Source organism: Melopsittacus undulatus, chromosome 8, assembly GCF_012275295.1.
Source record: "Melopsittacus undulatus isolate bMelUnd1 chromosome 8, bMelUnd1.mat.Z, whole genome shotgun sequence".
Taxonomy (NCBI): domain Eukaryota; kingdom Metazoa; phylum Chordata; class Aves; order Psittaciformes; family Psittaculidae; genus Melopsittacus; species Melopsittacus undulatus.
The window spans coordinates 24,506,408-24,522,778 of record NC_047534.1 but is presented as its reverse complement, the minus strand read 5'-3'; the positions used below and the strand labels follow the sequence as shown (position 1 = coordinate 24,522,778).

At 36.8% G+C, this 16,371-nt stretch overlaps 1 protein-coding gene across 1 annotated transcript in view; it reads left to right on the top strand.

Annotated features, from left to right (window-relative positions):
- The window catches only part of ANO3 (anoctamin 3), a 201,549-nt gene that overhangs the window by 158,894 nt on the left and 26,284 nt on the right, over positions 1 to 16,371 (top strand). Inside the window, exons 9-14 of the mRNA XM_031050410.2 lie at positions 533 to 639; positions 2,019 to 2,074; positions 4,155 to 4,276; positions 5,405 to 5,539; positions 11,222 to 11,318; positions 16,104 to 16,164. Of these exons, the coding sequence (XP_030906270.2) occupies positions 533 to 639; positions 2,019 to 2,074; positions 4,155 to 4,276; positions 5,405 to 5,539; positions 11,222 to 11,318; positions 16,104 to 16,164 (578 nt within the window). The remainder of the gene's footprint in view (positions 1 to 532; positions 640 to 2,018; positions 2,075 to 4,154; positions 4,277 to 5,404; positions 5,540 to 11,221; positions 11,319 to 16,103; positions 16,165 to 16,371) is intronic.

The window sequence follows — 16,371 nt, the reverse complement described above, 5'->3', positions numbered from 1 at the left end:
AAAGGATGCTTTGTTTGGCTCCAACCTGGGACTCTTCAAGGGGAAGTGGTGTGGAGCTGCTACTCAGGTGTCCAGTGAGTGGACGTATATTATTGTTTTTTTGCTAAATCATAGTTCCCTTAGTACCATGACACAGACATCTGCCAATTTATAAGTAGCTTGAATTTGAGAACAGCCACTGCTTCTGAAGATCTTTGTTTGAATTCATTATACCCAGAACAGAAATTAACTAGATAGTAGAAAATTTTAGAATTTACTTTTAGTTGTTCTGTTTTCCCAGCGGTAATCTGTGATGATAGTAAATTTAATGGACCTGAGAAGATGCTCTAAGGATGTAAAATCTTGCATCACGGCAGGGGCTTTGGAACTTTCTGGTCCCTTGCAACCTAAACCAGTCTGTGATTCTGTGGTCTTGTGCAGTAACCAAGGAGGGTAGAGATCAAAGAAATCATTGTAGGAAAACACTTGAGCAGCTATGTTTCAATACCTGTGCATTGTTTTGAATGTTAAAAGCCATTCATTATTTAAACAGTTTTACGATAAACAACAAAGACAGCTTCTTCAGCAATTCCACAAGAAGTAGAATCGTGCATCACATGCTACAGAGGACTAAGTATGAAGATGGAAAATCCAAAATGGGTGAGACTGCTGTATTTTCTTCCTAACCTGAAGCTATAAATAGTTTATCTTTACTTGCCTCAAAAAGTATAGAGTCAAATCAGTTGATTTTGCTACTCATTAAAATCTTTTTATTTGCTCGGTGACACAGTTGAAGGAATGTCACATCAGTTATTTTCTTGAATAACTCAGTGAAAATTGACAATATTTTTTCACCTAATTACTCATACTTTAAAATAAATTGGAGAGTTGTGGATAACTTTACATAATCAAGAGCCTCAATAAGGACAAGATATACCTCAGAAACCTGTTGCATATTTTCAAGGTCTGATCCTACTAGTTCTGATACTACCAAGCAGTTCCAGTCCAGCACAGTTGATATAAGCTATACATAACTTATTTGAGGTCTCTGTGTAGCTCAGAGACAGCTGATCTGAAGACTAAATTAATTTATATCAGCCATCAGCAGTATTATTTTTTGGAAGTTCATTTTCATTTACAATGAACAGGGGATGTATATGTGATTTGCTATTTTCTTTTCAGGACTTAATTTAAGAGTTAAATAGAGACATACTAAAACCTTACATTTTTTAAGGTGATAGAAATTATAGAAAGCTGTTGCTTGAGTTTCTGAAGAAAAGCAGTAGCAAGAAAACCGTAGAAAACAAGGGTTAAATATAATGCCTTCCAAGCTGATGAAGGCAAATTTCAGTATGAGATTAGTGTTGCATAATTTGTATGGTTGAATGGACAAATCTTAAATCTGTCATAAGTACTAATTTCTGGGGAGCCTCTCGGCTACAGACATGCTTTACAAGTTACCAAATCTTTTTATTACCATTATTCATGGTTGTGTATTATTTATTTTTATAATGTTCTTTGATAGTACAACAAATGTGGTTTTAGGAAGACTGTAGGAACTGATCCAGAATGCTGTAGCCAGTATGATGCAGAGCACTGCTCTGATACAAAGCTCTTCAGCTGTCTTCTACTTAAAAATAACAAGTTAGCTTTTAACCCTGCAGGGGGTTTGCTGCCTCAAGGGTTGTCTATTCCATACCATTCTCTGTGTATGTCACCCATGAAATCCATATCATATGCTCTCATGAATGCAACCTGAATATAGCTGCCTTGTCGCACTTGATCCAGCACAAGCATGCAACCCTGAGCGAAAAGTTGCAGATGCTGGCCATCAGAAAGCTCTTGTAGTTTGGCAGAGCCAGAAATCTTTGAGGATCAGCATGATCTGCCTAAACAGTTGGTGGGATTATTGACATGTTTGGCAGAATCCTAAGCATCGAATATCAAGTTACATTCTCAATATCTAACTTGGAAATTTACAATGCTTGAAATTGTGTATAAAAAATGGACATAGAAACTAATGCCTTTTTTCTTCTTAGGTATTAATAGGTTACTAAATAATGGAACATATGAAGCAGCATTTCCACCCCATGAGGTAACTTGGTTAATTTTGTATCTCTATTTAGACTAAGACTTGCACTAGCAGTTTCAGATCTTTATTTTGTCGTGCAAACATTTAATGTCACTGCATAATCTGTTGAAACTCTCTTTATTCATAGCTCTTATTTTAATATTTTCTTTTAAAATTCTTCTTATACAATGTATTAGAATAACTTCCTGGAATATTTTCTTGCTGAAATAGAATATTATAATTCTTTTTTATTTGTATGAATTGGACATTGCCTGTGGAGTTCTTAATGAGAATATCAGTTGTTCCAAATTGCTGCATTTAATTGTATTAAATTATTTTTGCCTGCCACCTACAAAATGTTTTTCTAGTAGCTTGTGCACTTCATTGCAGTTAGGGAGACTGGTTAATTATTTCCCATTTAGTCTTTTCTGAATAGTTCCAGATAGCTTCTACTTGGCAGTATCTTTTTCAGTAGGTTAAAGTCTACTGAAGACTATAAACCCATGAAGTAAATTAAAAACCTGTGTTTTATTTCAGAGGGTTTTCACACAGTCTTCATGTATTGAAAAGAAAGAAGTAGCCACACATCTTCAGGCATTTTAAATGCCGATCAGTAACATGGTAACTGCCTGTTACTCTGTGAACTCTGGGATTGCACAGGCTGAATATTGTGGCTTGGTCTTGTGTTTCAAAGAACTGACCTGTGCTTTACAAATTGCTGAGAGTAATTTTTTTATATAGCATTAATAATTAAAAACTGGGGATATAGAGGAGGAGTATTTTAGATAAATAATTGAACATCATTGTTAATGCTGCAGCTGTGCATTACTGACATCAGGGAAAAGCTGGCTGTAATACCAGAAAAACCTGTGAAGCTTTCTCTGGTTGTCAAAGCTGTGCTATCATATCCATTTTACATATATGTTCCTTTGTATGGCTACTGTTTTGAAGTTTCAGCTAAGGTTAATGAAGTTATATTTTTAAGCCACTCCTAGCTTAATTTCTGCTTGACAGGTGCTAAGGGCTAGTGGTTGGAGCACTTTCAATTTCATTTTTATTTTTTCTTTTATCACACAAGGAAATAAGAATGAAAATTCAGTCCCAGTAGGAATGCTAAGACTTGAACTCTGTTAGGCACAAGCAGTTCTGAAAGGAGCAGGGGAAGGGAAAAGATTTTAAAATACTGCTTTATGCTTTGTAGTCATTCATACAGGTTTCTGTGAAAATCAGTTGGTGTTCTGTTTCTAGGTAGGTGACTATGAGCATAAGTTGATGATCTGTTTCTGGGTGTTCTTAGATGTTGCCACGGTCACACTCTGTGTTGATATTTTTGGTGTGTGTGTTTACTAACTGTAGTGAGAAATGTGTAGAATTGGACTGCTGGTGATGTTTAGCTTTGGTTTTAACTCATTTTTAAACCAGAGAGTTAGTAGATTGCAACAGATAAATAGTATACTTTCAATGGGGAATGCTGGGAATTTCAAGTAAATTACAAAAATCTATGAGGCTTCATTACACGGATCTCCCAGGGTCTATCTGACTGCTTACTCTGAAATAGTGCTCTGGGGAACACTGTTCCCCCTCAATAAAAGATTTGGTTCACTTGCAGTTATTGGAGGATAGATTTTCTTTACCATAACAGAGTGCTGAGGTCTTTTGGGGGTAAAAAGTTCAACTTCAAGGGATTGTCCTGTTTCAGAATTGGAGGAAATTCTGTAGGAGAGAGAAAAAAAAAATACTGCATATATCCCATGAAAAATTTAGACAAATTGAAATATGTGAAAGCATACATTTGTATGTATCATGGATTAGCAAAATAGAAACACTGTGCTTGAAGCCATATGAAAAGTTGAGTAGTTCTTTATAGCCTTCTATTACTATGATCTATCTTAAATTCTTTAAGAAACTGGCCATTTCAGAAGCATATGTAACCATGTCTCTTCTGTCAGGCCTGTTACTTCCAGATGACATGTCCTAGAGATGTCCTTAATATCAGAGACCTATTTATTAAAAACATTTGATATTATACTCAAAAAAGCATGAAGAAATTTTAGGTATATTCCATAGTGCCTAGTAATGTACTTTATTTCTGTGTGTTTTTCAGGGAAGCCACAAAAGCAGACATCCCATCAAAACACACGGAGCTCAGAATCACAGACACCTCTTATATGAGCGTTGGGCACGGTGGGGAATGTGGTACAAATACCAACCTCTTGATTTAATCAGGTATTAGTACTTGGAAGAGTAGCTTGCTTCTGTGATACAACCTGGTAACAATGTGGTAATGGTACTGCTAAACTCCTTGTGCTTTCCTGTAACTTCTAATTTCAAATATGGCTGCATAAAAGGCATGTAAGTCCAGCTGCTTGACAGTTCTCAGCATGAAACTTAAAATACAACCCCGTATTGTCTGCTGATCAGAGACACTTGGAGAGCACCTTGGAGAGGAAAGATGCCTAGCCACATGAACAGTCAGTTACCAGATCAGGTGGTTTGAAAACACAACCTACTTGTTATGTTTTCATGGGGTTTAAGTAAACTTCTGTAGATGTATCTTCTAATTAATGTCATGGATTATCACATGTACAGCAGAGAAATATATGTAACTGAGGTTAAGTAATTGTGATTTTTCGATTTTGTACTTTCCTCATCTTTGGTATTGAATACCAATAATTTATTTTCCCCTGCTATCAGATTTATTCCTGATCTGACAGTCCTAACCAGTCATTGTTCTGCTGAAGGCTGTGGAGCTAAGCCTGTGCCATGGGACAGTTCTGTGCTGATCAAATAGTATCATCCTTGACTGACTTTCTGGTCACTACTACTTCATCTCTTAATGCAACAATACCCAAGTTTTAAAGAATTAAAGCTCAATCTTTTGTGTTTTCAGTCAAGTGTTTTCTCTAGTAATAGTGTGAAATATGTCATATTACATGATTATCATAAATACTTTTTATAATGGTATACTTAGGTCATGCCTACTTACTTACTTTATCCCTTCCCAAAATTTTTTGTGTGTATGTGTATATCTGTCTATCTGTGTAACTGTCTCTGTGTGTGCAAGTGAAATGTCCTACATTTGATGTTGAAACTAGTACATCTACTTGGTCATTGCAAGGACGTGAAAATTACAGAACAGTTATATCTTTTATAAAACACACATTTTGGTAAGTCTGCTATTAGTGTCACTAGAATGTAATGCTGGCTTGAAATAGAACATTCTGGTAAACTGACAATAATTTTACCATAAACTTGTGTTGTTCATTCCTCATTAGAATCATTCTGCTGCTGTAGACTAGACAGCAGTCATTGTAAGTTTTAACTTTAAGTAAACTGTGTTTTCTTTTCATGTAGGCGATATTTTGGTGAAAAAATTGGACTGTATTTTGCCTGGCTGGGATGGTATACTGGAATGCTTATTCCTGCTGCCCTGGTTGGGCTCTTTGTTTTCCTCTATGGACTATTTACAATGGATTCCAGCCAAGTAAGGTAAATTCTATCTCATAGCACATACCAGCCTGTTGAAAATTAGGAATGGTCAGTCACAACTTAGATCATTATACTTTTAAATGTTTTCCAGATACAGTAATCATGTAAAAATAACCAAATAGAGCTCTGTATTCTTCAGGCAAGTGTATCCACTTTGTATATCTGTTTTGCATACAAGTTTTGTATGTGTGCCATTTAAAAGTGTTCTTACCACTACATCTTCAGTGATTCCTATTCTGCCTGTGAGCAAAAATGGCAAGTACCAACTTTAATGTTGTAGTACTGAAGTGGTTGTCATTCTAGTCAATGAATGAAATGGTTGAGCATATGGATGGTCAGACATACTTCCTCTTTACAGTATAAACTGTGGTCAGGAAACCCAGCTTCAGAGAGATTACAACCTTATGAAATGAACCTAGTTTTGCAAGTTTCCCACTGTTGTGATTTTGCTCTAAGAGAGGTTTATGTCAATTTAGATATAGCGATGAGGATGCTTCAGTTAATTCCTGGCTGTTATTTTTATGAACTATTTCAGAGGTTGCACCCTCATTATAAAGTTTTCCATTAGATGTCATCAGACACAAGAGTATCAGTGATTTTCAATTGCAGCTGTTGCTTCAGGCAGTTTGGATGCTTAGGCTATGAGTAAACTTGGAGTCAGATTTTATAGAAAGTGTCATTTCTTCAGCTTTGAGCAGGACTAGTTTAAGTTTTCTTGATGGAATTGTCTTTATCTTATATTTCAACAGTGGGTTATTATATTCTACAGTGCTGTAAGGCTTTTGTAGGCTTTCTGTTGTACAGCTAACTCCCAAGAGACTTTACAACTTCAAAGTGCATTAAATGCCATTAAATTCAATAAATGTATCATCCAGGAAGCTATGCTGTCTTTAAGGTGTTGTTCTCTGTATTAGGATTGTTTTGCAAAATAAATGTCCATAAAATGCAGCAGTTGTCAAGTAGAGAATCAGCCTGTTCTTAGAGCACAGCAACTAGAGCTGTTGAATTAGGAATCTTGTATTAACATGTGCAATGGCACAGTTTCAGCAAGGGGCGAACAAGCAGCAATAGTCTGCTGTTATCAGGATATGGCTTTGTATTTTAGACACTTCTCATGGAAGAGAAAGATGTGGCATTGACACTCCCCAAGAGGAAGAATAAAATTTCTAATAACTTTTTTTTTAAGCTGTATAGCTATTTTTGTGCTTATATCACATGCTTCCTCTGAGAAGACTTCTGCTTAGTTCTTTTAAACAGGAAAGATACAGTTATCTTGCTTGCTGAATGATGCAGGGTATAAATGACAGGAGCCCAGTGGTAAGGTAGCTTTCATGTTTCCCTGTCCTGAGTTTTTACCTTTGGCTGTTGCTGAGTAGCAGCAGATTTTAGTTGGCTCCCTGTGGAGGTTGATTGTGTTGGGTTCCATCGTGAGGTTCCTCAGTATCATGCTGTGCTATACAGACCACCAAGGTGTGCATCAGGGACTCCGGAATCTGTTCCAGAAGCAAAAGCCTGAAAGTTAGGTGATCCACCATGTAAGTTCTAGATGCCTGCAAGGGGAGGGGAATATTTCTACATTTATTATAGCTAACATTAGCCAATATTCATTTCAGAATACTGACAGAGAGTGGGTTAATGCAGAAGCCCTAGCTGTGTTTTCTGTGTCAGCCTCACATCTGTAATGTGGATGTGTTAATTTTGGACAGAAGGTCCTCTCTGACTTTGATAGTGTGAATCTGTGCATGCCCTCTGGTTAGTCACGACACAGTATTGTCACATCAGTGCAATGCTAAATCAGTTTAGTAAGACCTGCTGTGAGATGTGAATTTGAGAACAGAGCTTTACAAACTCAAGCTGATTGTAACTTGCCTGCTAAAATGTGTATAGATGTTTTTCTGTATCACCTTGTGTATGTAGGCAGTTCATTCTAAAGGCCAGTGATAACAGATGCTGCTCTTTGCCATCTTTACCTACTTAGCCTGGAAGGTGTTAACAAGGGTTCAACAAGGAATCTCCTACTTAGAGCAGACAGGAGTTATCTATTAGCAGGCAGACACACTGTACAACCTAAATGTTCTTATTCTTGCCATATTCTGAGACTGTGAGATTATTTATCTGGTGTTTCTGCAGTCATTTAAAGAAAACTGCTAGATAAACATCTCTAACAGTTTTAAACTCTATCATTTGATTTTGAGCACTGCAGCTCCTGCAGTATGCAAATGCAATGTGCAGCAGACATCAGGAGGAGATTGAGTCAGGTATGTTATGCTGACAAAATCTAGGCATAGGAAACCCAGTGGCAATTCGGAATTTAAATCTAGTGTCAGGGCATTATGGCAGTGTCATAACTGCCACATTGCCCCAGATTTCAGTATTACTCAGTGTAACACTATTTCATGTGAAACAGGTTTCATCCTATTAACACCTGCTATTAGAAATCGAGGGATGTTAGGAAGCATTGATTTACAATATAATAATTTCTGTCTAAAAACCCTGTTTTTCATCTGTCTTGTGTACCACAGAACTTGAACTTGGTGACTGATAAAATCAGTTTAGCAGAAACAGGCTTTCCTTAGCAATGTCCCTTCCTATCTTGGACACAGGGAGCTGCCCTGACACCAGCCCCCCATCCCCCACCCTCCCCCCAGGTGGCTGCAGGTAGAAAACCAGTGTTTCGTTCTTTCTCCACTGTAGTCCAGCAATTTCAGCAGAGAAGGAATAAGCAAATACACAAGCACACGTTGCCGTAGAACCAGACGTTGCTTACAATGCCAGCTGGAGGTTTTGTGCAGCAATAATTCGAGGGTTATGGAGAATGATGTCACTAGTTTGTGTTGGTTTATGACTTGTTTGCCTCTGCTGCATGCTTGGGGTCTGTCATGATACCAGGTGGCTCTTTTTAGATATATTTGAATATATTTTTTATATCTATCTACCTATATATGTATCTATATAAATATATATGTATACACATACACACACACACATATATAATCAGCCTGTGCCAAGACTGCATCTCAGCCCCCTAGCACAGAGTTGTCAGTCCTTGCCCCCTACGTAAAGGAAAGCTGCTCTAGACAGTTAATCTGTGTGTGCCACAGGCAAGTTGGAAATGGTGCATATTTACTCCCTTCTGGTGGTGCCCTTCCTTCTTTCCCATGGCAGATGCCCCTCTCACACTGCCTTTTCTTCCTTCTCATAATTACACTCCTTTCCTCAGTTACAGTTTCAGGGAAACAATAAATGTTCAGATCTGATGACATCATTCAATGTTTCTCATGTATTGTACAGGGAGAGGGAAGTTAAATAAGATGAGGAGATAAAAACCTTGCATGCATACTGTGATACCAGGGACTGGACACTATTATAAGAAAACAGACACGCGTGTCCCATATTTAGAAAAGAAAAGTCTCTCCATTCCACACAGTTAAGGACATTTTTCTTTTCTGTCACAGAATGAGATGGGCAGTGTTACTAAAAGCATGTTGAAATGGAAGATGAACATTTGCTGCATGGGTTTGCAATAAAGTGTGGTAGTACTGTGGTTGGTTGCCAGGAGCTGGCACTCAGGTCCCCCAGGGTAATGAGACTATAGCATCGGCAGCTCATAGCAGGATTCAGTTGTGAGATGAAGGTAACCTAGATAAAATCCAGAGAATCTGTGTTGAAGAAACTCTGTAATAGATTCCAAAGTGTTTGGATTATATTCATAAGGCTCAGATATGCAGAAACAAAACTGAGTAACATGAAATCGTATTTCTTGTTTTATACACTTTTAAATCTATTTTGATCCTTTTGCCTTCCCTGAGCTAAACTGTGGGAAATATGAAGTGGTCTGCAAATGGAAGGACTTTAATAGCCCTATAACCATCCCTTCATTAGTCTTCTTTCAACAAATTATGTGCCATATATATGACCTATCTTTATTCTCAAGTTAGTTGTCAGGTTATTGCATACAATCCTACAATGGTTTGTGTTGGAAAGGGCCTAAAGATCATCTAGTTCCAGGGGCAGGGACACCTTTCTCTATACCAGGTTGCTCAAAGCCCCATCCAGCCTGGCCTTGAACACTGCCAGGGATGGGGCATTAGTATGTAGAAAATTAATCTGATGGGTTTTAAAGAGTTTGGTTAATTATCACTGCTGTGAATCGTCCTTTTGCAGTCAGTCAAACAGAAAGGCCAGGCATGAGGACAGCATATCTTGAGGTGTCTTTGCACCATGTGCTATAGTCAGATTGCAGATAGATAGTACAGTCAGAGTGTGAATAGTACAAAGAAACTTATTTAGCTCTGTTACACTGAAGATTTGAGTTGCAGTAATGGTTAACTTAGCATCTGCCACAAGCACTTGCATAATAAATGTTACTCCCTCTGCAGAGTAGAGCCAAAGCATGTGACTTATGCTGTCAGTATAATTCTGTGAAACTTAATATCATATTAAAAACAAATCAAGATTTTAACTGAAGGTATATAATACAGAAAACCTAACATTTACAATGTTGAATTTAAATTCAAAGTGCAGTAGTATTTGGCCTTATATTTGACAACAGTTTGCATTACTGCCAAACCATTGTAACATATTGTTGAAATATGATTTTCTGTGCTTAATCATTTGAATGAAAATGCAAGCAAGAAAATTCTCTGATGCGACACACTGCAAGATTTCTGTTACTCTGTCGCATTGAAACGATTGACTTTGCTCATTCTTGCTTGAGGGTTACGGAGGACAGTTTCTTTGTCAGGTCCATGTTATGTTGTAGGGTTTCAGTGAATTAGTGATTCTGATGGTATGTGAAGCATGGCTGAAGATTACAGAAATGGCATCTATATTTACTGTTATGTCAGTATTTAATGGATGCACTTATTTGGAAATAAGTATGATCTTCTTTACAGTGTTAGAACTGTAAAATTGTTTTTTATGAGTAGGAAAGTGAAAGCAATATGCTTATTAAAAAACAAATTAATAGGGAATTCCTGGCATGATTTTCATGCTGCTGTTTTCTTAGTGTGTCATAGAATCATTTCAGGCATCATTTCATTGCCAAAGGATAGGGAAAGGCAATTGCTGAGGATCTTTGGGAAGCTCATTCACTGTAGTTAGAATTCACCTTAAAATTCATTTTTGCACTTCTGTTAATTCTGTTTTGCCTTTGTCAAGACAATTATATACTGACTTTTAAATGTGAACAGTCCCAGTGAAGACAGTGACTTCGTAAATCTTAGGATCTTTAAAAATCAGTATGTGGCTTGAAGGTATTTTGCCCTAAAATACGATATCAAAGTGTGGGGCTTTTTCATTAGCTCTACACATAAGTTATGTAGGAAAGAAGAATGCAAAGACTTCAAATATGACTGCCAGAAATTTCTTTGAGTTTGTTTTGACATGTAAGTGGTGATCTATGTGTGCATGTGACCATTCTGTGGAACAGACCTTCAGCTGCCCTAAACTGGGATAAGTCGATGAAATCAGTGTAGTTAGACCAGTGAAGTCCATCCTCTTAATGTTTGGTACCTTCTGCATTGCTTAGATGCCAAACATTTAATTTATTTTATTGAGCTGGTTTTGTAGGGTAGGCAAATTTGTGTTAACAAATAGAGACCACAAACAGCATAACCTTAGAAAATCTGAAGAATGCTAAAAGCTTTTTTATAACTTTTATTTTCCTGTCTCATACTCAAGCAAAGAGATCTGCGAGGCAAATGAGACCATCATGTGCCCTATGTGTGAACGCAATTGCACACTACAAAAACTCAATGAAAGCTGCATATATGCCAAGGTAATTGTTGTCTTACTGCCATCAAGTTATTTCTTGTCTAAAGATCCTCTTTGTGTAATGCCTGCCTTTGTTTCAACAAAGATTCCTGCAACACATGTTGTTTCTCTACAGAGGGTTTTTTTAGCCTTTGTCATTCACGTTTCTAATAAAGGAATGCCCTGAAATGATCCAAGATTATACTAGAATTTGTTCTATTTTCTGTGACCATTTCCTTCCTAAATCCTTATTTACATCAACTCATAAAGTCTCCTGAGTAATAACTTTTTTTGGAATGTTTTTCCTACTTTCCCCTATAATTAACTTCTTACTGTTTCCCTTGTTTACTTAGTAGTTGAAATTCTGCTCCTATAAGGAATGCTCTAGTATAATGTGCCTGTGATGTGCTTTACCGTGTCAAACTAATGCAAAGATTTACATAGCTACCTATCTTGCTACAAGAAGCTATCCTTCAAATTTAAGTAATCCCAAGTATATGTGCAGTGTTTTTGAGTGAGCAACATATTTTATGTGTGGTATGTTCATAATGCAGGAAGAGCAGCTTTAGCATTTTTCTTGGAATTCTTTAGGCCATAAGATAAATTTTGCTGAGAAGCCTGCATTTGTAAAATGTGTTTATCTCTGGGCATGTCATTGCAACACTGAAGCAGTGTGAAAGAGAAAATCAATTTTGTGTTAGATTTCAAAATTTTATATAGCTAGAACCAGTGTTGAATAAAACTCAAATTTCACATCTGTCTATAAAGGAAAATCTGAAGAACATATGACATTTATTAAAAATTATTTCTATTTAGATTTTACAAATTTTGTTTTTTATAACACCAAAATGAAGAAATTAAAATTTTATTTACAACAGCAGCAGTAAATACAATTGAAAATGTATTAAAGGCAAAACTGGTTTTTAAGTTCTCTAATGCAGAAAAGGGTTCCATTTTGTGACTATTTTTTACTAATTCCTTTTTTATTTTAAGATGTGTACTGAAGGTAAGAGCTTTCTTAATTTAAATAACATTAAGCATTCCCTACAGCTCATCACAGAAATGCTTTTTTTAGAAGATAAGTGCCTTTTCAGCAGTCCAATGCAGTTCAATGCGAAATTAATACATGTGGCATCCCTCTAACTTCAGGTCCTGCTATTTTACCATCCCGTTAGAAGCAGGGTTTTTTTGTTTAATTACATTTACATGACATCATGTGCTTCAATCATGCAGATTTCACATTTAATCTCATATTGTGAATAATTCATTGCCGCAGAAAAAATTTAGCAGCCCATCCATACTTCAGTGTATTGTCAAACCAGTCCCCTTGAAAGAATCTCAGATGACTACCAGGGAAGACAAGCAATAACCACTCATCTTCAATCTTTGCATGCACTCTTCTCTGAGGTCTGCAAAGCTTATGGAAAACCATGTCAGCTCCAAACTTTTCCTGCCAGTGCTTTTGCCCTGAAAAACTGGTCAACCTTAGATAGATTGGAATACATAAAACAACCACAAATTGTCTCTTTTCAGGATTTGTCTGTTGAATAGGATTACCATCTGGCCACTCAAATGGCAAAGAGAAAGGAAAAAATAAAAAGGTTCAGCAAGGCTTTTTATAGCTCTGAGATTATAACTGTAATGTCTTCACTCACTGTGTTTTCTTGAAATAAGAGCTCACTGCAGCTTCACTTGTTACCCTCTTCCTAGGTAATGTCTGGTCTCCGGCAGGGACTGTGATCCTGATAGTTGCCACGGTGTTGCTTAAATTGAGCAGCTAACACCCAAAACATGTGTCAGCACTTCCCCTGTGTTTGCAGCCGAATTAGTGAATGCAAACAGTCTGTAATGTTAGAAAACTGCAATCTGATTTCAAATCAAATGCTACTTTGTATGTTCTGAAACACTGTTAGTAATATAAGTGGAACTAATGTATTTAAAAATAAGGAATTGTATCTGCTCTTTAGGAAAAGAAAGTGTCATTTTCTGCTTCTTTTTTTTTCCTGAGATGGAGTTTATTCCATTTTGTTTTGTTTTCTTTTCTTTTGTCGTGGGAACATATTTCTCTGTGTTCCTTCCATACAACCAAAGAGCTGGTATGCCAGGGGAGCTATTTCTGATTCATTCCAGGCACTGACACTTTTATTCTGCAGTAAGTGTTTTAATCCTTATTCATTTAAGTAGCTTATTGTATGCAAATACGTAAGCATTGAGTTAAACAGGAAAAGGGAGCTCCTGTAAATGAAGTTTATCTCCCTAAACCTGCTTATGCTGTGGCTCCTGCCTCATCATATAAGGCTTTGTGCTTGTGTTTCACATTATTAAAATTGCTGTCAGGGTTTCTTTCTTAAATTTCTTAACTGTCTGCCAAGTTTCCCTTTACAGAAGAGCACTTCAGACAGAACAAACGAAAGCTGGAGAAGTCATATACTTCAAATATTTTTGTCTGCCAAGTTTTTGTAATGCTGGAAACAAAATACAAAAGATGCCTTATTCCTTCATGTCACCACCCATTTCTTTCATCCTTTCCCTCTGTATGCCATTTCAATTAAAAATGCCACACTGAAATGAAGTTCATAATTGAAGGGAAAGGCAGGTAATGCCTGAGTTGCAGTCTGAATTGTGGAATGCCCAGGCTGTCATTCTCATTCATATTCAATGGACTCTTTGATCCATGAGTGATTGGTGTGGTGCACTGGGGCTCTTGGGGCTGGTCCTGCACCCAGCAGACCTTGCCCTCAGCCGTGGGGCAGGGTGTTGATTAAGTGTGGATTTGAAGTGCCTGAAGTCTTGTATCACGGTGACAACATCAGCAAGGTATGCTGATGGACTAGCACCTGAGTCCTGCAGTATCTTGCCTCTTCTTGGAGGCCTTTGGTCAACACAGCCTTACACTACACTTTTAGCTTGTAACAGTCAAATCTCAATTCTGAGTAAAGGCAATTCTAGATTAAGAGCCAGATACATATTTTCTACTTTTAGTAACATTAATTCTTCTTGGTTAGGTTTGTTTGGTTCATTTTCTATTTCTCTTGGAAAGATGCAGTCTTTACTGAGCACAATATCCAAAATCAATGTTCTTCAGCTTTATTGTACTGCTGTTATTCACCTTTCATACCTATTATTCACAGTCTGATACCCATTATGTTTGTGTTTCCCTTTATGAAAGCAAAACAAAGCAAAAGACATATTTATGTGTGCAGTTGATCCCACTGTATGATTCATGCAAGGAACATACTGGATTTATTGATATTCTATACCAGGTAGTCAGTTATTGTTTCAGAACCTTAAAAAAACAAACAAAAAAAGACATAAACACTAAATATGTGTGGTTTTTAAGAAATTCTCACAATATTACTATTTTACTCAGTAAGACAGAAAATAGAGGCAAGCAACACTGTTTCTATTAAGTTTTTCCGCTTTCCTGACTTAGTTTTCTTAATTTGTGAGGCAGAAGTGATGCCAGCTTTTTCTAGAAGAATGAAAACCTGTCAGCAGGATAAATACTCCTTGCATCAGGCAGCTCTCACAGAAGCAGGTTAGGTAAACTGCTCGAGGCAGTCTGTCAGCCCCAGCATCCCAGCACACCTCATGTACAGAACATTCCTGATGGCCAGAGTAACTTCAGATGTAAGAGAAAGTCATAGGAAGGCAAAACTGAATCTGGTTACTTGCACCCTTCCATTGGCAAATGGACAAGTTTCTTTTCATGATAAAAGCTTAAAAACTGGTCCTTATATTAGCAACAAAGTCAACATCAATGACAGTGAAGGCTTTTCAAGAATATTCTATTTTGAGACATTCTCTTATTTCAGAGTGGAAAACCACTATGAATTTCCTGGATAGCTTAGGATAATTCATATCAAAGCCATTTACAGCACTCTTTCATTTTTTTTTTCCTCTCTCTTCAGGTCCTCTTTCTAACATATGCTTGTTGATGATAAGTTGGTTTGCTCTATTATTTTACAATGATTTATGCTTTTTGTTCAAATAGGAATTTGAGCCCTGTGCTCTGCTTACTAATGCTGAGCAACATGTTAAGCCACTTTCCGTTAGACAAAATGTAGGCCCTTTATTCCTGGATAAATTATATTGCTTGAAATTGTCAACCTTAACTCTATTGAGAGTACATTGATTTTCATTTCAGCTTCCCAAATACTGTTTCAGATTATGGCTTGAGTATTAGAAATTGTGGATTTCTGGAAGATAAATTGTGATGTTTTCATAAGAAGTGATAGATCAGATTCAACCACTCTTAGAATGATCTACAGGCATGCAGAAACTAATTATTATTTATTTTCTATCAGTCAGCCTTGAACTTTGCAGCGGAATACCTGTTTTGCCTGAAAAATATTGTAACGCAGAGTAAGATAAGAGATAAATGCAAGAAGAGGGATAGCATTCATGAAGAGAATCAAGAGAGACATTAAGTAATATATAGAGGAAGACATGAGAAAAGATGGAAGTTATTTAAGCTTAGAAAAACCTTAAAATAGGATATGTTGACATTAAAATTGACCCAGCATATGAGAAGAACTTTGGAAGAATTTTTAGCTTGTCTGGACATGAACAGAGAAGCTCTTAATGCCTGTGAAACACATAGACTGGAGATGCATGAAGCAGCAGTCTGGAAAAACAGAGTTCTGGTTATACTGAAAGAAAGAGCAAGACGAAGAAACATCCAAGTAGGACTTATAATTAGAATGCCTCACTTTTAGTTTCTGTGACTGGTTATATACTTTGTGATTCACTGGGGCAAAAGGTAAAGTGACGGTAATATTTATTCCTGTTGTATTTATTTTGTATTCAGGTTACACATTTATTTGATAATGGAGGAACTGTCTTCTTTGCTATTTTCATGGCAATTTGGGGTAAGTGTATTTCTATTTGTTTTGTATTTTTAGTTCACCTGACCCTTTTATAGGATTATTGGGTAAAGGGAGATTACATCTCTAGATAAAATTTAAGTAAGTATTACGGTTTTGTCACACAACCTCTTTTATTCCTGTTTCATCAGCTTCAACATCTGTGCTAGCAGTGGGTGGAAATACCTTTTATCATTAATATAATAACTATGT